This window comes from Parasteatoda tepidariorum, chromosome 6, assembly GCF_982258835.1.
Source record: "Parasteatoda tepidariorum strain Cologne lab strain chromosome 6, Ptep-v5.0, whole genome shotgun sequence".
NCBI classification, from domain to species: domain Eukaryota; kingdom Metazoa; phylum Arthropoda; class Arachnida; order Araneae; family Theridiidae; genus Parasteatoda; species Parasteatoda tepidariorum.
The window spans coordinates 5,158,542-5,184,737 of record NC_141760.1 but is presented as its reverse complement, the minus strand read 5'-3'; the positions used below and the strand labels follow the sequence as shown (position 1 = coordinate 5,184,737).

Sequence of the window (26,196 nt, the reverse complement as noted above, 5' to 3'; positions counted from 1 at the left end):
AGTTGTGAATACTTTACTTTTTTCACAAACAATCTAAAGTGAAATAATTTTCGCATCAGTTTCTGTTTTTCTGCGTCTTGATATAAATGGACTCTCAGCCCTATAGAGGAAGCCTTACCCAGAAATGGAAGGAAAAAAATCGTAGTAAAACCATTTCTTATCTTGCTTGTTTTGGGTAGGCTTGCTTGTCTACTATTTCACCGTTTCTATTATGACTTATTAAACAATATATAGATTATTTCTGAAATAAATCTTGGTTATCATGGATTTTCTAATTCTTTCGAAAACAAGCTAGAAATGAAATGGTTTTACTACCAGGTTCGACAGTTTTTCTCTCGATGGTAAGTCAATAATCACGATGGTTAGCTTACACATTTCCTAGAAGAAAAAAAAGCCTCCGCAAGGATCAGTTTAGCAGCCTGACGTAACGAACACGAACTGCGCAGTGAGGGGCAAATGAAAAAGATGTCACAACGATCGGATTTCTCGTTGAAGTTAACCCTTGCGCAGGCTTTCTCTCTTCCAGGGGGTGTTGGCATACATCAAATAAAGCGTACATTCAAGTTACACAAGAGTATCATATTTTTATTTTATTTCTATTATAAAAAGTACAGTATTCTAATACAAAGCTACTCTGAAATGCATTGTCAGGTTATCACTGTTGGTTTGGGCAGGCATCATACGCTGGTTTGCCTTTTAACTATTTTCATTGGTGCAGTTTTATTTGGATTCTGATCAACTAAAACATTCATGTTCTTAAATTTAGACGTTTAAATTCCTGGTATGTCATTGTATTGTGAATGTGAATCTGATAACACAAATAAATTAGAATCAGTATATGAGTTGCCGAAATTTTGAAATTAAATTTTTCGTATCGCCTACTCTTCTTCTACTGCTGTACCACAGATGACTTTTACATAGGATCCTATGTCGATCATTCCATCCCTGTCAATGGGAGCCTCTTTGAAAGCTTCATCCACCTGAAAACATATTAAAGAGATATGCAGTGTACAGCAACATTACATGTACGCAATTTATGTCCCGCAGTGGACTGATCGTTAAGACACGGTTCCCAACAGATCACCGAAGTCAAGCATCACTGGCTGCGGTCAGTGTGCGGGTGGGTGACCACTTGGATCAGTCTTCGTCGGGACCGAGGGTGTGCGGTATTGGTCCTCGTTAAACTGTGCTACCGTAAAGTGCTCGACTTCGCGCGCAGGTCGTCGGGCTACCGAAGCGGGGGTGTCATCCCCTCCGCAGAGGATCAAAATTGCGATGGCATGTCTTCGGATCATCCTCCGGGATGTTTCCCAGACCGTCGCCAAAAGCCCATTGTGCAGCTCTAGTGCGACGTAAATTAACAACAGCAACAACAACGCAATTTATTAACTCAGTTTTTATCAATTTTATTTATTTATTTTACTTATATGGCTCAACAATTGGTTACTTGTACTTCAAGAAGAAGAAGACCACGATGCTCACACATGTGACCATGACGTCAGTGCCAACTGATCGCTTACAAGCAAAATGACGTGTTAAAGTTGAGTTAAATTTCTCTACATAAGTTAGAATGTTAATTAAATATAGTGCCGTAGATTTATTACTTGCTTATGCATTTTATTGTAGACATGATATATTTTTGTTTACTGTACCTGGCAACTTCGATGCATAATTAGTTTATGTTCTACATAGCTTCATGCTTGTCTTTGTGTTAAGTAAGGAATATATAGTGAAAGAATCTTTGTGTAAGAGTATAGAATGTATCATTTAAGAGAATTGGTACTTGACGGTCACCACTTACTCGAAATAGAATGGAAAGAACAGTTGCTAACGTAAGCAAATGCCACGTTTCAATAACCAATCAGGATCAAGATACCCACACTGCGACACTTGCAGGTATCCCATTAAGACCCTATAAGAGTTATAGTTTATTTAAACTACCTGCTCAGGCTAAGATGGATTGATTTGTACCATAAGTTTATTGATTATTTATTTTTGTTAATACAGTACATAATCAGGGCTTGTGCTAAGGATGTGATTCTGATATTTGTCAAATTATTTGCCAAATATCAAAAGTATTAGCCAAATTTCAAAATTCTTGGCCAAAAGCAAATCTTAACAATTTTTATGATTGCCGTGATGTCTATGGGAATAGAGCACTCGCTTCCCAGTGAGATGAACCGAGTTCGAATCCTAGCTATGGCTGGTTGATACGAATTCCGCACCCGGCTCACACCGACCACAGTGCTGACGTGAAATAACATGGTTAGAGGATCATGGGCTAGATTCCCCTTACCGTAAGGCTAAACCATTGGGTTTTTTTTCGTGGTTTTCCTTACTATATAACGCAAATGCGGGTTAGTTCCATCGAAAAATACTCCACGATGGAAAAATTTCTTCCTATACTTGGCCCAGGAGTTCCCCTGTCTTCTGGATTGGGTTCGAAATTACAAGGCTGAGTTGAATATTGGTTGTCGTAAACCCTTAATTTGGTCCACTGTTCTACGACGGTTATAAAAAATTTTATGATTTATTTTTTACCCATAGTAAACTTCAAATAAAAATAAAAATATATTAAAGATTGAATTATTTTATAAAATACAAATTCAAATTAAGAGTAATTTTGTAGTTAGGGGCGGAGTAAATGAGCAATGAATGGGAGAGAGAGTATGAAAAATGTAGATGTTGTTTTATCATCTTTGAGGGAAAGAAATAGGAATAGGTTAGGGTAAATTTTTGATAACTTCTTAGACTAGAGCAGTAAATATAAGGATAAACCAGAAGCGACGTTATGTCATCGTCACGTTATTGTATGCGTTATTGTCATGGAAAACATATTTTCTGGAGAAAAAAAATATTTGGATGATAATATGGATCTTGCTACTGCTTAATCTATTTTAATGACAAAAATTAGAGGGAAAAATTTTCGTCACGCGATATCACGTGATTCGGTAATGGACCTGGTGATCTGTATTTTACCGTAATTTGTCTCATGCTTATATAAACTCATTTGTTGCTTACATTATTTGGAATTAATATAATTCTCATTCGTTATGGGACGTATCGAATGGAAATTACTGTAATCGAATAAAAAATACAGAATTTGTTTAAAAAAATTTACTTTAACTATTTTTTTTTTTTTTTTTTTTTTTGAGATCGAGGGGAACATATATTTTTCTTTTCGGTAGAAAAATCATTCGCCAAAACACAATTTTTTCCACCGTATTTACAATTTTATCGCATGCGGCGAATACTTAGCGCGGGCCCTGCATAATACGAAGCTTTACACTACTTGTGTTTTACAATATAAATTAATATATGTATAGATATTACAGTTATTTCTTAGAATAATGAGGTATTTCATGAAAAAACTAGATAAGTCAGTTAAAGTATAGAAAATTATTCTAATTCGTTATGGGATGTATCTAATGTAAAGTAAATAAGAATTGGTTAAAAAAAAGTTCAATTTGACTTTTTTAACTTCCTGAGACCGAGGGGAATATGGAATATATATTTTTCTTTTGTGTAGAAAAATTATTCGCCAATACTTTCGCCAAAACACAATTTTTTTCGCCGAATTTGCAATTATGTGGCGAATGCTTAGCGCGGGTCTTGAATAATAGGACACTTTACAATATAAATGTGTTTTACAATATAAATTAGTATACGTATATATGTTACCGTTAAATTGGGAAATGCGCTATTTCATAGAATAATTAGGTATTTCATGAAATAACTAAACAAAAGTCAGTTAAAGTATATAAAATTATTGAATTCTACGATTTAACCAGGTTTTCTATAGAATAACGATTGCTAAAGTATAAAATAAGGCACTCGAAAGTTCTTTGAACCGGTTCTAGCCGCTTTTAGGCTGTTTCGAACGAACCACTTACAGCTGCGTTGCAATGACGTGTGTGAGAGTACGCTTCATACCGTTGCTTTCTGCACGTAAAAAGTTGCATTTACCTGTAGTCTACTCTGCGTAGCAAAACCGGTTTTTCCATGTTAATGGATAGAGGAACAGTGTATAGGGGAGAAACATTCTCCCAATTTTGCCCATTTCCTTAACCACCAGTGGGTTAACGTAGAATTTAGATGGTGCATTTATCTTAGCTTATGTTGCTTTTCCTTATTATTTATCAATTAATCAGTTGCAAAAGAAATAAACTGTATTTTTTAAGAAAATTCAGCTTTTTATGATCAATTAATTTGTAAAAGTAACTTTGAAATTGTTCATATTTATTTATTTCATAGAATTTACTGGGTAAAGTATGAAATTTTTTATTCATTATATACTTTAACTGACTTGTCTAGTTATTTCGTAAAATACCTAGTTATTCTAAGGAGTAACTGAATTATACACTTTAACGGTAACATATATATAAAACATAAATCTACTCCTACCTCAGATGATGTCAGTTTCTCTCCCCACGTGATGAGAGCTTTCTTTAATCTGAAAGACAAAACATAAATGTAAATGAGGAGCATTCACGTTTCATAGTTAAATGTTTCTGTTATATCGCTTAATAAAACCCAAATCTGTTTTAAAACATGATATAATTTTTTTATTTAGTGAAATTTGAAATGAAGACTGCATGTAATTATTTTTTATGTGAGTTATTTTTCTTTCTGTCACATAATTCAAAATAGATTTTATATAAATTCAATTGAAAAAATTTTTTTAATTTTTTTTCGTCCAGTTTAAAACTCAATTTACATGCAGTACGTACATAATTTTTTACCACTCGAAAATAGTTCGTTACATTTACTACAATATTACATTTACTCTCAATACTTGATCCAGGAGTTTCCTTGTCTTCTGGATTGTGTTCCAAATTACTTGGATCCGCAAAATTAAAATTGGGTAGACTGTTCAACGACGGTTATAAAATAAAATTGCTTGAAGCATTTCAGTGTTTAAGTTTTGCTAATAAATAACTGTAAGTAGGTTTTTAAGAAAACAAGAGTAAAAATGAATAGGTAAACAGAAATATTTAGAAAAATTACGGAGATTACACTAAAATTAAAAAAAGAAAACCAAAGCAAAACTCACTTTGATAATTTCAGATGATTTGTTATTTGTTGATCAAAAATTATCTTTGTTAATTTTAAATTCTACCCGCCTTCATGGTGAATTTCGTTTCGGTAAAAAGAGAGAAAAAATTATCGCTAAAACACTGCACATTATTTAATTTTTCAATCATAAAACCTTTCCGCAAGGAATCTTCTTGATTTTCTTAGTACCAAATAAATACATGAAATTAAATTTATTTCCATTTGTAAAAATCCTTCATCAAACTACATAAAACTATATAAAATCAGATCATCCCCATACTGACGCACTAAAAAGTTATTTTGAGAGATAATTCTTGTTATTATGTAACAATAATGACACATATTTCACCGTTCATTTGATGCACTCACAACTCCAATAAAACTATAACTCGTCTATTTTATCATTCGACGATCATTTCTAAAGTAAACAACTTTTACTATTTTTAAGAAGCGAAAGCACTTCACGTACAGGGAAATTCCTAACGAAAATAACTTTATCAACTATGACACAAAGATTATGCCACTATTCAGATATTATATTTAGATTAATCAAACTTTCTTATCTGTACTATGAATACTCAATGAAATCACAAAAATGAAAATTGAGATGCAATTATGACTTCATTTTTTGAAACGTAAAGGAAAGTGATAAGATAAAAATAGAAATTCCTTAAAACGCTTTCGCATCATTATATAGAAATCATACTAGCTTTTCTATAAATTATGCAAATTTAACTATAATTGTAAATGAAGAATTCTTTTAGTAAACAACTTTAAAAGGAAATGATTTATTAAAATCCATTGGATTTATTTTGAATCATTGTTTGCTCGTAAAAATAATTCTTCGTTTCTTTATTAGCATTAGCTTGAAAATGTATGTTTTTGTTTGTAGACTTTTTCGGTCTTTTTCCTTCAAAAAAATGTATGGAAATTTTTTATCCATTTAAAAATTGAATGGTTTCGGCTACTTAACTGCCGAAATTTTACTCTTTATTCAAAATGAACAGGGATGCCAACTGCTTTCTGCAAACGTTTTAATAAATTGGTAGTGAATTGAATGGTACAACTTGTAGAATAGGGATTAATTACGCTTGCTCTTTAAAAGTGGCACCACGATAAAACTGTAACAAAGTTGCATTTCATAAGACAGATAGAATTTTCAATATGTAGTGATGGAAAAACTACTTAAAATGAAAAATATTAAACTTGAAATAATTTAAATTTCTTTACCACTAAAAAATTGTTTTTACAAAGCTTAGCAAGTTGGCATCTCTGAATGAGTAGCATTGTTAATAGTGGTTACAGCATCTTTTTAAAAATACTTTTAAAAATAAGTAAGTGGTATAAGAATTGTGACATTTTTGTGTATCCATCTATTTGTCTAATTATCCTTGTTAAGTACGATGTCAGTAAAAGGTTATTTTTAAATTAGAATGAGATCTAAAATTTAAATATTATGATAGTTTTAAAGTAAATTAATACTTTCGTTAGTTTAATGTAAATCGACTAACACTTTTTAATCTTTTATAAAACTTAGTTTTCACAATCGGGAACAGCGGAGTCTGCTTCTGTAATAAACATTATGATTTTTTTTCTTTCTAATTATTAGTTTTTTTTAATGATTATTTTTCCAGAAACATTTTAAAATAATGAAGTACTATTTATATTTCAAATAAAATCTATTCACTGCCATTTTGGGTTAAATTAAATGAAACGTTGAATTAAATTAAATTTTGTTGAATTAAATAAAACTTCCTTGCCTTGACTTAAAGTAAATGACAAAAAATATGGATTTTCATTCACTTGGATTTTTATTCATGAGACAAATTCATTCAAAATACGATATTACTTTTGCTTTTATTCTAAATTATTTAGTTCCATTCACATATTTCCAATCTAATTTACACAGCTTTTATCACTTTGATTAATTAAACTTTTATAAAATATTAATTAAAACCTACAATTAATTTTAAAAATTCATGATGTTTTACACTTTTTATTTGGTTAACAATGTGTTACCATAACTTTTATAGTCTTTTGCGCTGAAAACTATAAAGTTAAAAGAACTGTGCTTTATTAAGCCGTACATCTGAATAAAATGCCCAACATGCGACACTAAATGTCTAAAAGACAAAGGAAATATAATTTAGATATTATCTTCATTTTTAAGTTCTTTGATTTGATGCGCGTCAAATTATTGCTTGCGCGTCAAATTTAAAACATTTCTTATCGAATAATAATTTTATAGAAGTATTGTTGCAAATTCTTAAAGTTAAACATTTTGTAATCGGTTAACAATATGCTGCGGCGAGCTCCGTTGTTTTTCTCGCTGGTCACTATAAAACTAAACAGTTGAGCTGTACATCCGTTATGTGAATTAAAACATTTATTGCTTAAGCTTATATAAAATGTCTAAAAGAATAAAGACAAATGACTAACTTCTTACTTGGACAAAAATTGTTTAATCATACTTTAAGAGTGCCTCATCGTTCTAATGAAGCTTAGCTAACAAAAAAGTTTCTAAGGAATGAAATTGATCAAATAAAAGACTTTTGTGTTTCAAAGAAATAGATTTTATTTCTCGAATTTACTGAATCATCATATCTTTCGGTTGAACGAACGACTATAGGGACAACAGGGGAAATTGACCTCGAACGACAGGTTCTAAAATCCCAGAACAAATTGTACACTTCATTCCTGAATGATTGTTTGCGTCTGGCGTGTTAGAAAAACCACGTGGATCGAAAGAGTGACTCAACATCAAAGAAATAAAGAAGATGAAAAACTCTTTTTGTGTTTCTTACTTCTTTTCGCATATCTTCCCAGCACCATCAGGGTCGAAAGTATTGAAAGCCTTTTTAATGACTTCCTCTTGATCCGTCCCTGAAAAGGAATAAAATAAATATAATTTGATACAGCTAAATGAGAAAAAAAAAAGAAAAACACCGAAATAAAGAGGCGCGAGAAAAAAAGAAGTAAAAAAATGAGAAGAAAGAATGATTCAGAGTCATTGATAAAAAAAAGTACAAACTATCTATTTCAGATCGAATTGCAAAACTGAATTCGAATTTAATTATTTAATAACTAAATATTTAATAGTTAGGAAACGTGAAATCAATTAAACATTGATCCGTTCCTGAAATGGAATAAAAAATATATAATTTGATACAGCTGATAAGAAAAAAAGAAAACACCAAAATAAAGAGCTACAAGAATTGACCGGGACAAAGAAATGAGGTGGTGGAATCAATATTCCACACTCAGCTCAATTGTCAAAAAACGGACTACGTGGCGCCATCTCTTGTTGAAGTTTGAACTTTTAAATTCATGAAACATCTATTTTTTTTTTTTTTTTTCATCGCTTCATTTTAAAACAGAAAATATCGTAATGGAAAATATCTTCTTTTTTTTCAACATTTTATCGTGATTTTTTTTTCTCACATTGCTTAGATTGATATTTTGTGACACAGAATCAGCTTCATCCATTTTTCTTTTCTTTTTTTTACAATTTCAACATTTCGTTTATTAGCAATATTTCTCAACTTTAAATATTTAGGATCCGAAGAAAATTTTCCAAATCGTAATTTGCTCTAAATTAAAAATGTCTAAAAATTCTTTTCTTTTTTTTCTTTTTCTTTGAGTTACATGCAGATTTGCAAATGAATAATTTAATCTATTCTATCTTTCGTAATCATGAAGTCATATTTGAAGTCTTTAATTTTAAAAGTGGCTCAGTCAGTCTTGAAACATTTTTCAAAATATTCTGAAGATAAACAGACATAAAAATAGCTTTTTCTTCAAGAAGTTATTGCTCTGATTTGTAAATATTGGTGTCTGTATTTATATCAAGGTGTTTTGTTTAAAACAATATGTTTTTATTCAGATCAGGTATCGTTATTTTTTCGATTGAACTGCATAGCGATAGAACTCGATATAGCGAACGTAAGTGGATTAAGAATTATTTTTACTTAAGAAAGTTTGATTGTGATAGCTTTGGCAATGTCTAACTTAAGGTATACTTATGTTTCTTTTATGTGTATGCCTCTGCCGATGAAATCTATTATTCTGATAAGTTGCTTTGTGGATATGACTCGGGATTTTTCAATAACAATAATAAATAAGTAAATAAATAAATGCGCAAACACTTTTTCATTTTCAGAAAGTAAATTTAGGTGAAAAAAAACGGTTTGCCAGAAAGTTGATCAATTTTTACGAAGTAAGGAAAAAAAATATTGAAAAACATCGGACCATTTCAGAGTCAGTTTTACTTCACGTATCGCAATAAAATATTAAGAAGGTGTTTTGAGAATTAAATATTTTCTGCTTACCGGATATCCTTTCGCCGAAAATGGTGAGGAACATTGTGAAGTTAATTGGTCCGGGAGCTTCGGCAATCATGTTGTTGAGGTCAGTTTCACTCACGATTCTTCCTGCATCAAAATGATATAGATTATGCATCATAATAAACAGAGATACAAAAACGCTTTTGGGCATAGAACATTGCTAACGAAGGTATAGTTTGCCTATCGAAAGAAATCCCCTCGCTACGAAGTCTAAGGCGGTCTGCTGCTATGGAAACAAGAAATGGCACATTTCAAAGAGAGGAGATTCCTTCTTCCCCGATACCCCTTCCTCGTCGACCTGAGTCAAAACCTGTCTTAAATAATGACCCAACTTGAAATAGTTGAACCTCGTAACCATAGTCACCGACTCCTCTCCAGACGAATGGCTAGGGGAGTTCTTTACATCGACAAACTATAGCTGGAAGAACGCTCTGCATCAACAAATCAACTATTGACTGCAACCAATAAATATAGTCTGAGGTTAATTATTGGCTGTGGCTTAAACTAATAGTTATGGCGCGTCTTTAATTCGATAGTCGTTTGAAATTCTTTCCCACCATCCAAGACATATAATGGAACTTATGATACTTTTATTATTTTTTTAGAGTCAAATCCTACTCTAAATTGTCCATATCCTCACAACTCTACGTGAATTTAAAAAACGGGAGATTTCTTCTAACTACAGTCTGCAGATTTTTGGTTAATTGTGCCAACTTTTTAAGGCGCTCAACACGGCTTACCTGCAACAAAAGGGCTTATCATATAAGCTACAGAAGACAAATAGAATGGAACTTATGATACTTTCATCATTTTTTTAGAGTCAAAGCCATCTCTAAATTGTTCATAATGATAATTCCACAACCCCACTTGGATTTAAAAAACGGTAGATTTCTACATTGTAAATCGGTAGATTTTTGGCTAATTTTGTCAACTTCTTAAAAAGGCTTCTAAACACGGCTTGCCTGCCACAAATTTTTGTACCACATAAGTCGTAGACAAATAGAAAGGAACTTTTGATACTTTTATTATTATTTTTTTTAGAGTTAAGAGTTCGGCATTAAATAGTTGGTCCAATTCTAAGTTTACGACTATCAATTTTCACAACAGCTAGGCTAGGGGATTCGAATACATTATCCGTCTACCCCTGAGGATATTTCACTTCAGCTCAGTGGTCGGTGAGAGCCGGGAGCAGAACTCGTATCAACTAGCTGCAGTTGGGATTCGAAATTTCGTCTTCTCATTGGGAGGTGAACGTTCTATTCCCTTAGCCACCGCGGATTTTCCTGTTCATATTAGACTGTCAACTTTTTACGCTTTTTGAGAAATTTTCCACTAGTTGTAGCTAAGTTTATATTCTACTGTATGATTCTTTATTTTGTAAATTGGATTAGAAGTTCTTTTCTACACCATTACACGTAAATGATCCAAAAGTTTATATGAACCGCTACTTGGCACCAGCTCCCTGGTCGAGCGGTATCACCCTCCAAGCGCTGTGCAAAGCGTAGAGGTAGTGAGTTCGAATCCTGCTACTACCCTGGAAGTACTTTTGTGCTGTCCATCTCTGCATTGTGCTATCTGTCTTTCCATTTGACAAAAGTTTATAAGCCTAAATTGAGCGCACAATCTTTTGGGGTAAAGCTTTTAAAAGCTTTAGTTTTTAATTGTCTAGAACTCTCATAAAACATTTTTTTCAAAAAGCGTAGTAGTTTGGCAATCTGCTAGTCCCTAATTTTTATTTTTTTAATAGATTTTCATTCTTTTTATTAGTAACCATTTGTTACAGTTTTTAGCGTGAGTGCCATTCCTATTGTTCAATTCTACTTCTAGGATAAATGTTTTCTGAACCTACGGAGGTTTTGCAGTAGCTAGAAGGCATGTCTAAACTAATTGAGCATAATTTACCTAACATAACATACCTAAGGAGTCAAACGTTGCTCTCAGATCATTTTTGTCAATAAGACCATCTTTATTGGAATCAATCATCTGGAAAGCCTGAAATTTAAGTTTAAAAATAATGATTTTTTTTGGAATATTAAATTTAAAAGCATAATTTTTATAATTAAATACATATATACATATATAATAAATGTTAGTTTCAAATTAATGTTAAGAGAATTAGGTGATTAACTTAAAGACTCCATTACCTCTTTGAACTCGGCTATTTGATTTTGTTCGAACATAGCAAAGACATTGGATGTTGCTCGTCTTGCAGTCTTTTTTTGGGAATCACTCTTCGCCTTTTTTGACTGTAATGAAACATTTCTAATAAATTACACATTTCGATGTAATATTACATTCATTCAAAAATTGGTGACTTTCAAAAAAAGTTGTAATGGATAGAAGTTTAAACCAGGTTTACCATGATCTGGAGAAAAAAAAGTAGCTAAGTTTCCTCAAAGTTACAGAAATAAGTAGACATGTAGCTTCAGAAAAAAACTACGAGCAATTTCAAGTTTTTCTTTTACATCCTTCTTCTTTCTTCTTATCTAAGTCTTCTTTCATTATATATATTTTTTTGTTGATGGATTCAAGTAACATGAAACAACTATTTTTTTCTCTATTTCATTGGTTCTTAAAAAAAAATTCCAACTTGTGCTTGCGCTGTTGGTGACCTAACCTTCTTGTCTTTCCTGGCCCTTAATGGGCTGTTGTGGGAATGCTTTACTTTGACGACTCCTGTTTCTCCAAGAAGCTCCTACGAGGTTTGTAATAGTTTAGTATCGGAAGCAAACTAGTTAACAGGAATTTTTTTAAGATTACATTATAGCATTTAGAAGATTTTTTTAGAAGAAACTAAGATTTTTTTTTTATAGTTATCACTTTAATTTTCTGCCTACCAAACACTCAACATTTTATAAGTAAATTAATTAAAGATATCCGTACGATTAACTTTTTCCGCTCGAAGCTCTTTCGACGCTTAAAGAAATAGACTCAACCACTGAAAAAGGTTTACAAGATAAAACTCAATGTTTGCATACGTACTACTCTGAGCCCACTAAATAAAGTGGTTACCAAGCACAAAGAAATTAACATAATAACATTCAGAGTAAAAGTTATTTGATAATTGGCGGTGAGAATTAGCCCTTGAATCCAAAGGGCTAATATATCATGATTGGCACAAATGTCTTTTAAAATTTAGCATCCCGTAGCCATTGGATAACCTTGACAAACATGCTTGTTATTAATTAAAGATGTCTACATTATTAATAGTAGATGAAAGGTGTCTGATAAGCGGTAGTTTCTAAACATACAACTACCGAATTGTAACCGAAGGAGATGGTGAACTCAACTAAATACATTCTAAAACACACGCAAAGGTTGCTTAAAAACGACAGTTGAGGAAAAACGGTCCTATATTGGCTATATAGTGCAACAAGGAATTTGTTTGAAAAAAATTTCAAAAGGTGATTTTTTAAGTATGTCAATGAAAACAGTCTAACCCCTCTATAATGAATCTGGGATATGGTGAAGACTCGGTTGTAGTGATCGGTTTTAGAAGTCTTGTCCGAACTAATTCAACTAATATTATTTCGAATGATTAGAGTGAACAGCTTAAATGGGCAGTTCGTTTTTAGTGGACTCAAACTTTTTTTTTTGCAGTTATTTAAATAAATGATACAAAATTTTTAGTTTATGTGGTTAGTCCACAATCATATAATTATGACTCGTAATTGAAAATGTTTCTGTATTGGAAAGATAAAGCAATGAGCAAGCAAATTACGAATGATTTTTTTAGAAACTTGAACTACCAGTTTTAGTTTTCACGAAATGCTGATCAACTTGTTACATACCTGCAAACTCTTACTTTTCCCCAAGGATGAATTTTCTAAGTGGTAGAAAATATATAATCAAAATACAATAGAAAGCAGAAATGGTTTTATTTCAGACTTGCCAACTAGCTTAAGTGTTTGCGAGTGGTTGTCTTTTAATGTATAATTATTTGTTTAGTAGATTCTATTTATTGAGTGTTTATTCGCCCCTACATCTAAATAATTCAAAGTATTATGTGATAGGCAACTTTGTCGCAGCTATGCCATTTTGAGCTCTTCGAAAAAATTGCAAAATTAACCAACAATCTAATTTATTGCAATCAAAAATCTAGTTTGTAGCTCTTTATCGTTTTTTGAAATATTTTGAGCAATCCGGAGCAAGTTGGCATCGCTGTTATTATTCGACATAGCTTGAAAAATTTATTCGGTTTCATATGGATTTGGACACCTAAATTGAGTAGAGGCTTAAATCACAATCAAATTAGATGACCTTTTAAGATGAGATCGATGAAATCAGCAGAGGACGAAGCTCATAGGCTAGAAACTAGCCATAAGAAGGTTAATATTCTTGATATTATTATTTATAATTAATTTATTTGAAATGGTGGTGAACCCCTAAACGCACTCGAATTAATTGAAGCGCGCTAAACAAGACAAACTATGCACACTCGAGATAATTCGAGCGGTGTTGTATTTTATGCTGCTACAATTTTTCGCACTCGCGTATAATCGAGAATTGAAAATAACAATGTGAAAGCTAAGAAAAAAATCTTTATATCGATATTTATCATTTGCATAGGATTGTAAGCTATGACACTTATTTATTCAAGAATAAAATATACAGAGATGCCAACTTGCTACGGACAACAAATATATATTTTAAAGTGGTAGTTTATCAATTGTGATTCTTGGTTTAATAAATTCAATTTAGTAGATTTTTATCCACCACTATTTCAAAATAATTTGTAGGTTTATATAATTCACCACTTAATAGTAGGGGAGAGGGGGGCACATGTGAACATGGTATGTTTTACCAATATGGTTTGAAATAAAAAATCTCGAAAAATTTTCAATTGATGGCAGTACTAGTCCTACCTCTCTGAAAAACTTTCAGAACAATGAGACATTTTGTTGTTCTATTCTGACAATTTCTTTGTATCAGCTGGTGTTGTATATATTATAATCACTCGCTTCTTCAAGCGAAAGCATAGTATAAATCAACTAATAAACTAAAATTAACTATTGCAGACCATTATATGAGCATTCAGGTAAATTTATGACAATCATTCTTTTTTTTTTACTCAATTGAAAATTCTTTATTTTTCAAGTTAGGTTTAAGAAGGATGATGGGGCACTTGTGAACAAAACATCTGGGGCAGATGTGAATAGTTCACATGTACCCCTACATAGTACTAAGATTATTATCCTCATGATATTATAAGTTTGAAAAATATGTATGCATTTAAAATTATTATTATTTATTTTTTCCTTTAAAATTTTTTTTTATTAAATGTTTGATCGCGTATCACGCATATTAACTGATACACCTGAGAAAACAGAATTGCTAAAGCTACAAATGAAAACATACAAAAAAAGAAAAAAAAGCATGAAAGAGTATTAGAGAAGAAAGAAAAAGGCCCATTACAACTCCCGTGGAACATGAAGTTGCGAAAAACCCAACAACGGAAAAATTATTGCTCAGCTGAAAAATTATTTTCTTATTAACAGTACTGTTGTACAATTTAAATTCACATAGTAAGTTACAACCCCTTCAGTATAATGCGTATCTATATCTGTTATATTAAAGATTTTTTTTCCTTGAAACATGAAGATTGCTTTGTGTTTTTAATCTTGTTCATATGTGCCCCAGGCATGTTCACATGTGCCCCCAATAGGGGCACATGTGAACAATTGAAGTCATTTTTCTAAAATATCATAAAGTAAAGAAATATTTTATAGAAAAATCTCAAAAAATTCCATAAGACAAAGAAAAGACTATTTAAACATATGGACTTCTTTACTATGAAAAATTTATGATATTTTTTGAAAAATGAAGAAATAAAAAAATTTGTTCACATGTGACCCCCTCGCCCCTACTTATGTGATGCTATACCGTTTAAAAAGCAAGCAAAAATAGTCAAATACTTGTAAAATTTACTTTGCAGTTATTTACCGTTTTTTTAAAATTATTTTGGCGTGTCCGGAGCAGTTGGCATTTCTTAATGTAGTCTTTTTCCATGGAACAAAAGCGCAGTATATCAAAATTGTCCACCAAAAGAAAAGACAATGTTCTAAAGTTTGTTTTTTTACATAAAAAAAATTATTGTTTTTTTTTGGCCGGTTTTTTTCAAAAAATCTGTGCGTTAAGGGGTTAAAATCACTATAAATACACTTTATAAAAAGAAGAATTGAAAAAGAAAACATAGTTTAAGTACTACACATACTAATAAATACAACCATTTTTTCCTATGGGTGTTTTTCACATATCCAGCATTTTCGAGACTGGGTATTAATGGGTAAATATTAAACTATGAAAAATATGCTTACGTCGTCAACTTTTTCTATTCATTTTTCTGTAGTGGTGATTAAATAATTTTAATTCAAATTTATACTTCAAAAATGAAAAAGAAGGAAAAAAGTTTCGTTAACTATAATAATTAGTTATATGTAATATTTGTTTAAATATAATAATAAAATCTTCACGAAAATCAGGAAGAATTGACTATATGCCAACGATTGAATACCTTCAATTAAAGCAACTTAGGAAGAGATAGGAAGAAGCAAATAATAAACTTTGAAGTGAAGCTGTAGCTCGGTAAAAACATTAAAAGCTGTATACCAGTTTTATTTCGTGATAAAACTATGCTAATTATGAAACACTTAAATTTAAATTATAATACTTTTTGCCAGTTTGTTCAGAAACTTGTAAAATTTTAAAAGCAAACTCATTTTCATTGTCAACAAAATATTATAATTGAACTTGAGACACTAACAATAAATAATTAAATTTTTAGCAATTAAAGATATAATTTTTTCAGTTTACAAAAACAGAGATTTCTTACTATAAAATGCGCAAAGTAGGCAGAAACAGCTTTTTTGTCAGTCTTATTAAAAAAAAATTATCGAAATTTCCAAAAAATACTTTGCAAACAATAAGGCCAATTTTCTAAATAATGTAAGTTAGAATTATTTATTATCAAGATCAAACATCTGCTTTCTCGCAAATTTTACATGTCTACAAGATCGAATTTTAACTTCTAATATTTTATCACTGTTTTACATGCTTCTGTAAAGTTTTAACATTTATTGGTTTTCGGGTGATTTTGTTCTTTGACCCTTTTACTACTTTACTATTTTAATTGGTTTACACTTGTTTAATAGAATTGTATTGATCATTATTTTAGATATTCTGATTTTTATACTCGCTGTTGATGTAACTTTTAGAGATTTAAGTATTTTAAATGTATGTTTTGTGTATGTATCTACCCTTAAATAGGGCGGAGAGACACAAATAAACTATATCTACAAGATTCTCACAAATGTTTTTTCACAACAGTGTTATAACAAAATTCCTTTGAAAATAATTTCATTTTAACATAAGCAGTTGATTCTATTTTATTTGCTTCTATTTCTTCAATACAAATGTTTGCAAATAACTTTAGAATGAAGTTTTACTCGTAAGTGTAAAATCAAGTATATCTGAGATAAAAAGCTTTCATTTTTACTTTCCAGTTCAAATAATACAAATTTTAATGCTTTGTTTAAGCGTGTAGAATCATTTCTGCACTATGAACATAAAAAAATCAACATAATCAGAATTTAATAAAATAAAAACATCAAAAACAATGCACGCAATGGATTGACAGTATTTCTAGTTAAGGTTTTCATTGCATCTATAGATTTTTTTAAAATTTCCAGACGATTCCTTGAAAGGAATGTTATTATTTATTCTTTTGGCTGTTTTTTACCATGATAATTGCATTTAGTTTTTCTGCAGTTTTTTTTCTCCTTCATGGAAAATCTCTTTAAAAATCGTCTAACGTGAAATATCAAAACTTTCGAATGCTGTAATTGTTAGCACAATGTCACATGTTTTTTACTGAGCCGAGAATAAATACTCTTAAACATTCCAATAATGCATAAGTTCGAAAACTAGTTTAAAAAAATGAAGAAAAGAGTTATGCAAAAAATATATTAGATTATGAGAAAGCTGTAGTCGAAGGCAACGGACATCTTTTAATCGATACTTTTATAAAAATAATGTATGGTACGAATCCAAATCTTTTCATATCCGATGATAAAATCCCATTTAGCATGATTTCTTTCTACTTACGAAAAAATGTCTGCTTGCAGACTGGAATAAATGTTTTTGTTCCACGCGCATGCTATGCAGGTTTATATCGGCAATGTTTTAGGAAAAAAAAACTATCGATACAATGAAAAAATCGACGAAAAATAATATCAATCCAAAACACTACTACAAATACGGTTAGTGCATGATGTTTCTAGTGTTAGTATTTTATTACTTTGTTGTTATATTCTTTTTCGTGTTGATAGTCGAAATAATTCTGAGCAAGAATACGAAGCATTGCAATTTATATTATTCGAATTGGAAACTTTATAACTCAAACATACTTGATTTTTATCTTTAACCCTTTCGCGCCGACTGTCACAAATACGTGCCAGTACAAAACCGTATCAATCAGGGTAAAAAGATAAAACTGGTAATCAAAGTATTTCTTTAGCAGTTTATTTGTGAACAGAGTTAATTGTTTGCTTTACTTAATTCACCATTACTTTGTTCAAAATAAAACTATTTAGTTATACTTTGAATTAACATTGATTATATATATGATTAAACTAACAATAATTAAAGTAAAAGCAAAGTAAGTCTGTCAAATTAGCAACGATTACATTTAAATTACCGCTTTTTATTTAATTACAACTTGATTCTGATTTTGTACGAATGCTTTTCTGAACCACCCGTTCCCAAGGGGTTAAGACTAAAACCTTCTTCTAAATATAATAGTAAATATTTATAATGGAAGAATAGAAATAAATAAAATGATATTAACTGTAATAATATAGTTATGTTAAAATAAAATGTTTTCAAATGCATGCAAAGCTGTCAACTTCCATGCTTTCTGCAAACATTTTAATAAATTGGTAGCAAATTGAATAGTAAAACTTGTAGAGTAAGGGTAATCATGCTAACACTTTAAAAGTGTCACCACATGATAACTGCTATAAAGTTGTATTTAATTTGATATTTTTAAAATTTTAATATGTACAGTAGTGAAGAAGCGACTTAAAATCTAAAATACTAAACTGAAAATTTACTTAAATTTCTTTACCACTAGGAAATATTTTATTACAAAGCGGGGAAAGTTGTAGTATTTATTAATTCTTCTTTCTTTCATTTTTTTTTGGATGAACCACTTGTATATGTATATTCGATTATCTCTGCAAACAATGAGAAGAACTAATAATAATCTGCGTTTAATCTTACGTTTCTCATTGTTTAACTACACAAAAAAAGAACTTCAATGATTCTTTTTTCCTTAACATCTCTATTTACGATAAAAAAATTGAATGCCATCAGGTGCAAATATTTATAACAAGTAAAAACCCAAACAATCGACTGAACTTAAAACTTTATCTTTGTCGTGTTTGTGTATCTTTTCCGAGTGTTTATTTTTTATGCAAAGGTTTTGTATCTCTCGAATACGAGATAATAAAAAAATAATATTGTGAGCAGATTGATAATGACATTATGTTTTTACAGTAAAAAGTTTTATTTGGATTATTCAAGGTCGATTTATGCAAAAAAATATCGATAAACAATAAAATGTTTTTTGAATTAACTATAGATCTTTATCAGTATTTTTTAAATTATCGAATATTTTTAAATAAATTATAGATTTTAGATATGTAGTAATTTAGTTGAAACTTCCAATAGAATCTTTGGAGCAAATGGACAGAAAGATAGAAATTTTTTACTAATACTAGAGTTATAAAATGCTTTCAATTTGTTTAAACGTTCCATTTTTTTCAGATATAATTATTTGTGTCTTACTCGAATGACAGTAGAAAATTTTTAACTTATTAAAGTTGACTTGTTTACAATTTTGGTCACACTTTTTTTTGAAGTGACCTTTCAAAAAAAAGTGTGACCAAAATTGTTAATATTATGAAAATTGCCACAATATATTATGCTACAATATATTATTACAATATAAAAATTGCTACAATATATTATTACAATATATTATATTATACCAAATATTATGAAAATTGCTACAAAAATTAAACTTGAAATTACCCTCTCATAATTTATCTTTCGTTCCATTTAATTTTTTTCATAAATTTCTGCAGAATAAATTACTACAGAATTAACTACAGAATATTACATTACACAATTTTTAGAGCAAGCTTCAAGTCTTACTTTGGATTCCTTTTTTTTTTTTGACAAGTAAAATGACTAACGGTTTCCGGGTCAACAAATTAAAATGTTACAAAAAAAAAAATACTTAACATCTTTTTTATGTCCCTGACCAACCTTCAAAAGACTCTTTTATTTATTTATTTATTTATAGAAATGCCAGGGATTTGACTACGGAACCATTAGCCATAGTTCCCGATATTTTATATCACTAGAAGTGGTTGTTTCTAATGAAACTTGATCAAGTCAAGTTCACCAACTATTGGTTTTTTGCGAATTAATTCAGGAAGTGCGTCTTTCGTTTGACAAGAGAGCATTGCAAGAGTACGTCTTGGCTCAGAAACTCAAGAAGAAATGACAGCACCACTCATTCGTGAGGCCACTTCCTCAATTAAGATAAATTTAGACTTAGATCTTAAGGGAAAAGAAATTTTCTCCAAGTCCCTGTACACACGGCACTGCTCAGCGACTGACCACAGGACATTCCATTTCACAGATTTTAAGAGCACACATATTACCCACCCCCACAGGGGCATCCGGGTCTCAGGTCACGAAAAATGTGTACATATCCCATCAGTACAAGAAAACAAATAGATTGTGATGAACAAAAGAGGCCTGAAAATGATGAAGCAACCCCGAGAGTGACCCTGGGTTGCACGCATGGATGTAAATGTACACATGTAAAGATGTGCTGTTTACAGATGATATAACTGAAGTATGTTGTCATTAAAGTATGAAATTGATTAAAAAAATTTAATATAAAAACAAATTTTTATATACTTTTAATATAAAAATTTTAATATAAATAATAAGTCAGAATGGAAAAGTGCTATGAGCAGCTGAAAACATATTTGTCTTATGTAAACAATTTAAATAAAAAGTTAGTAACCAAAAATAAGCAAAACGAAATTTTAAAAATATGTATACTAGCAAAAACAGCACTTCATCAGGGGACACACTGTCTACTAACACACTGTTGGATTTCTGTTGTCAGTGGTTAAACCAAAAACTGACTGTGAACCGAGGCCCCATAATGGAAAAACTAAATGCGAAAATGCAATACCTCAAAAATTTAAATATTGAAATAATTATGAAGATCCAATGGTACATAATCCAATGGTACACAGTATATTCCGTAATATAAATTGACAGATGTTACAAGACCTATAGGGCCTGATAACAAAATTTAGATCATAATATGAACATGAATTTTTAACGAATAATTTAAATTACAAGAATAAAAAATTAATTCAGTCTTAATCGTTTTGAAAAAAATTCCTATGATTGGTGCTTCTTAATATAGTGGTCGCTTCGGTTCATCAAAAATAAAAAAGTGGTTATGGAGAACTAGGCAATGTTTCGTTAATTTTTTACATGGAAAGTGATATCTCAACTAACGGCATATCTCAACTATTTAAAATATTATACTTAATTTTAAAATTGGACTGTTCGTTAATTTTAAAATAATGCAGAAGCTGCATTTAAAATACACAGTCAGCTTTGAAGATAAATTGGATACCACTTTTTAATTTTTTCGAACACTGCGAGTCTTAATAAGACAAATTTCATTCTTTCCGATAATGGATCTTCCAAGCGGTAGCTTACTCAAAAATATATAATGATATTTTGACGAGGTTGATTTTGACTATCGTAAAGATTATTATGCTTTTATATATATTTGTTGTAATTATTTATAAGTAGTGGTGTACAAAGTCATTTATAATTATTATTATAATTCAAAAACACGTCTAATGTGAATTAAATCACATTTAATGAAAAAAACACGAGTTTCTCGCTACCACTTCAAATATAAAAATAAAATCTTTGGGCAAAAGCACGCAATAGTCGCAGCTTCTGCATATACTGAAAAATCTTCGGATTATTTTTAAATTTAACAGGATAGAAAATTTCTTTCGTTCATATTTATTCGTAATTTGTTGATAATATTTTAATAACTTCATAAAGCATCCATATGTATAGTAATAATCATTTGGCGAAGGGTTTAAGAAACTGATGAATTCGAAAGAAAAAAAAAATGCTGCGATCAACGTAGTTGTGATATTTCACTTCTACGACGGAAATAATCCCCAGGAAATTGAAAACATAGACGGCTATACATTTGCATATCCAAAAAAATTCTTTCAGTTGTGTAAATGACACGTTCGGGGGAGGCATGAGGTTTAAGGGCGCACTCGCCATAAAAATAACACTTAAAACAGTAATTTTTGTTTATAAATATTTTTAGCTCACTTGGTGAGTACTAATAACCTTTAACTAAGCTTTGAATATTATGATTATAAGATATTGCTTTCCTATTACTAAAAAAAAAGATCATTCAATATGGTAAGTATATTCAGTATTTTCATTTAGTAACTTAATTCTACCTTTTCATCACCATTACTATTTTCATTTTTTTAAAAATTAAAATAAAATTACTGATTATTAATATCCGAATATCTCTTCACCACAGTGTTTTGGTTTCATATTATAATTTTACATTTTTTATGGAATGTCTAAGATAGGGCGTGCTAATTAATCTTGCAGAGGCTCACCTAAGTCTATGGATGATACTGAGTACCTCGCAATTTTATTTATAACTAGCCGCCTAAGGCGGCCAGCTGTCCGCCACGCTAAAGGTTTCCACAAATAAAGTTTTTTAAAACATAGCAGGAAATCTGAAGATTAGTGGACAATTAAAGTGTTTCTGTCCTGCAATTTTGTCTTCATATCCAGTTCTGCTGCAGATGTGTTATAGCTCTTGAGGATGTTTGAAGATGTAACTTTGCTATGGTAACCTAACCTATAATATAACTATCAGGTGGAGACTTGTTTTTTTCTTCTTAAAAAAAGGCCTCAGAAATTGTAAAAGCATACAAAAGTTGCTTTAAATACATTAAAAGAACACGAAAACGAATTAATTTTTTATGGTATCTATTTTTCTATAATTTTTTTATGGTATCAATTTCTATTTCTATATCGCTACAAAAATTAACGTCGGGTAGACTATATTTGAGGGTGCCCCTTGATTCTCGCCAAGTTGTGATCGCGGTTGATCGCCAAGCTGGGCGATGTTGAAACACAATCGTGATTCTCAACGGTTTAGATTTTAGCGTTATTAATGTTCAACGGTATGCGTAATTTCAGAGGTCCATTAGTTCTTCGTTAGATACCGGCTGGTAAGGTTACTTTTACTTCTGGTCAATAAGATCGAAGGTATGTGGGCAGTCGTAAAAAGGGACTTTATAAAAAAATGTCATCACCAGATCGGTACCACAAACGCCATTTTCGATTCATATTTCGCCGAATTTATGTGACGATGGAGGTACACAGATTCTATTCACGATAAATTTAGACAGTATCTAACTGTTATTAGATAATTCTGTGCACCTAAATCTGAGTATATTCAAGCTTAATGAAGAAGTGAGTTTTTTTTTTTTCCTTTTCTTTCTGCACCTACTCCATTAATCTTTGCTTCGATTCAAAATCCTTTTTATTGGATTTATTAATTTTGCTTATATTGGGTTCATTGCAAGCTTTATCCGATGTTTTGTTGAAATTTTCCAATGTTTTTTGAAATATCATTATGTTTTGGCCGTTATTTCTGTTACCACGGTGTTTCGCGCAAGCAGGAATAGCGCCAAACATAAGTCACCAATTTCGCCAAGGGGCATCCTCAAGTATACATTTACCTTATCGTCTTCGCTTAAGAAAAAAAAAAAAAAGAGCGTGGAAAGAAGAAGAAAAACTTATTATAACAATTATGAACAGCGATAAATATATCAAAGCGTAGCGTTCTATTTACGTATCTAATATGTTGCCACATTTTTAGTACAAAAGTTAAAGTTTTATCCACTTTGATAAATGTAAACTAATGCGAATCTTACAATTAAATTACTAATTCCTTCTTATATCATTGGTTTAAGTTGTCGAAAATTAATATTTCAATTGTAAGGTTCGCATTAGCATACATTTATAAGAGTGGAGAAAAGTATATGCATTTTTTAATAGTTTCTTGAATATGGCTCTTTGAAGACGAAAAAGCATAGATTTTCTTACAAAATGACTGATAACTAAGAAACTAATCCAAATTTTTGAAAAAGAAAAAAAAATACTTCTTCATTATGTCAAAACACAATTATGTGCCGAGTTTCGTGCCTGGGCGATGCTTCTGGGGCGATATATTGTGATTACAGACACACACACACACACACAGCCGCGTTTATTATTATGTATAGATGTATAGACAATTTTATGTGATGATGCGTTAGGCATTTTCAATAAAAGTTTATTTTTTTGGAGAGTGAAGATAAAAAATAATAATTTTTAAACTATTTACTTTTTTTATTTCATTTAATCACGACACATGTTAATAAAAAACTTATAATTAAAAAAATGCATAATTGTAAGAATTTGAATAAAGAATAATTATTAAACCAACTAGTTTATGCAGATTAAAATAATTTAAATAGTAAATAGTGTAATTTATATTTTTTTTAATTAAAAAACAACATTCCTGGGACATTTTTTGTTGCATTTTTATATATACTTGATCTTACTTAATTCAGGTGTGAGAACTTTAAATCTAAAAATAGTTTTTTCAGAAAGCTGCAGGCTTTTTTCAAAATGATATCTTTAGCTTAGTTTATTTTTTGTTTGAACAAGCTTATAAAAAAAACTTATATCTTTATATGCAGACATATAAAATTGTCTCCTTGAAAAAAAAATTATGACTAATAACATATGGCCTTTACTTATCGCATCATAAACTAAAATGTATTATCTCCTTTTTCCTACCACTTCCTATGTAGCAGAGAAGTGGACACGTAGTATTATTCATCCGAGTGAATTTTAAAATATCCTGGCTGGGAATATATAATTGAATTTCATAAAGACTGTGTTTGTCGGTTGAAACAGAAAGAAGATTTGAAATTAGTGACGCGGAAATAAAAATACGTTCAAAAATCTTATGCAATAGAAAACAAAAAAAATTTCCTACCCCGTGTTATTAACAACTAAGTAAACAAGAGACAAAACACTAACTTAAAAGTAAAATAAAATTTTAAATAACAAAAGTTTCATTAAAATACGCATACGAAATTTTTTAAAACCTAAAGCTTTAAACTCATGAAAAGTTTTTTTAAAAATCAAATTCCAATAAATATAATCCGAAACGAAATTTTCATTTTACCATAATTTTAAAGTGTCTGAATTGATGTTGTTGAACATAGAACTCAATTATGAAAAATATTGCGATTATAATATTCGATTAAAATTCCAATAGAAAATTTCAACTTACCATGATGTTACAGTTTCTGAATTGAAGTTGTTAAACTTGGAGTCTCTATGTTGAGGAAGGCACAGAGTCCAAAAGAACCTTTCTAGACCTCGAAATGAATTTTCAGTCAGAAGAAGTAAAAGAGTCAAGCTGAGTCGCACACGTTTGTGTTCATTTCCTAATCCCATATTTTTCCTAACACCCCACTTCTGTAAAATACAAAAATAAATAGCAAAGGAAAACATTCGTCTGCATATGATTCTGAAGCCAAATATGGCTTTCGAAAGAAAATCCAAACACATCTTGGTCATTTCTTATGAATTTCTTCTTCTTACTCATCCCACATCCACAGGTTTCTTAAAAGTTTTTAAAGCAGGTTCTTTAAGTCGGATTATTTTTATGGAAAAAAGAGTGTTTACTTCAACTTTAAAAAACAGGTACATATTGTTTATTCAGTTTAATGAGTACTTATTATTTTGTTTCCATAATACAGCAAAACAGGATGTCAATATAAATTTCGTAAAATATTTGATTATACATGAATTATGTGCAAATGTTCTGATTAATTTTATGAAAAAGAATTGAGGAAAAAACAGTGTTTACTTCAACTTTATAAACAGGTATATATTGCTTATGTAGTTAAGTTAGTGCTAATTATTTAGTTCCTGTAAGACTGAAAATACAAATATTATTATAAATTTTGTCAAATATTCAATTCGATAAGAATGATGTGTAAATGTTTTAATTATTTTCATGAAAAAGAATTGAGAGATAAAAAGTGTTTATTTTTCTTTAGAAACAGGTATATATTGTTTATTCAGTTTAATGAGGGTTAATTATTTGGTTTCTATAATGCTGCAAATACAGATATTTTAACTTTCGTAAAATAGCTAATTCGATAAGAATTATGTGTAAATGTTCTGATTATTTTCATGGAAAAGAATTGAGGAAAAAAGAGTGTTTATTTTATTTACTTTAAAAACAGGTACCAAATAGTTAGAACTAATTAAATTGAATAAACAATTTTGTTTATTTTGTTTAGGTTGTATTAGTTCCAATTATTTGGTTTCTATAATTTTGCAAATAAAGATGTCATTATAAACTTTGTAAAATAGTTAATTTTATAAGAATGTCTAAGTATTCTGATTATTTTTATGAAAAAAAATTGAGAAAAAAAAGAGTGTTTACATCTTTAAAATTGAAAACAGGTATATATTGCTAAATGCTAATTACTTAGTCTCTACAATACTGCGAATAAGGATATCATTTTGTAAAATAGTTTAAAATTTTGTAAAATCGTTAATTTGATGA

General features: G+C 30.1%; 1 protein-coding gene across 1 annotated transcript; it reads right to left on the bottom strand.

The window, feature by feature from the left end:
• Positions 1–564: 564 nt before the first annotated feature.
• LOC107438410 (myosin regulatory light polypeptide 9) lies at positions 565–25,091 on the bottom strand. Its single transcript, XM_087165343.1, has 7 exons — positions 24,907–25,091; positions 11,543–11,644; positions 11,315–11,390; positions 9,384–9,485; positions 7,860–7,938; positions 4,405–4,453; positions 565–980 (listed from the first exon to the last, which is right to left on the bottom strand). Exons 1-7 carry the CDS (start codon positions 24,907–24,909, stop codon positions 879–881), a joined length of 513 nt encoding a protein of 170 aa, XP_087021469.1. The 5' UTR covers positions 24,910–25,091; the 3' UTR covers positions 565–878.
• Between the last annotated feature and the right edge of the window lie 1,105 nt (positions 25,092–26,196).

Excerpts from the sequence above, each read along its gene's own strand:
- LOC107438410 (XM_087165343.1), bottom strand. Across the intron at positions 11,391-11,542 it reads AAATAGCCGAGTTCAAAGAG|GCTTTCCAGATGATTGATTC; the intron begins GTAATGGAGTCT and ends CTTAAATTTCAG. Across the intron at positions 4,454-7,859 it reads GGGAAGATATGCGAAAAGAA|ATTAAAGAAAGCTCTCATCA; the intron begins GTAAGAAACACA and ends TTTGTCTTTCAG.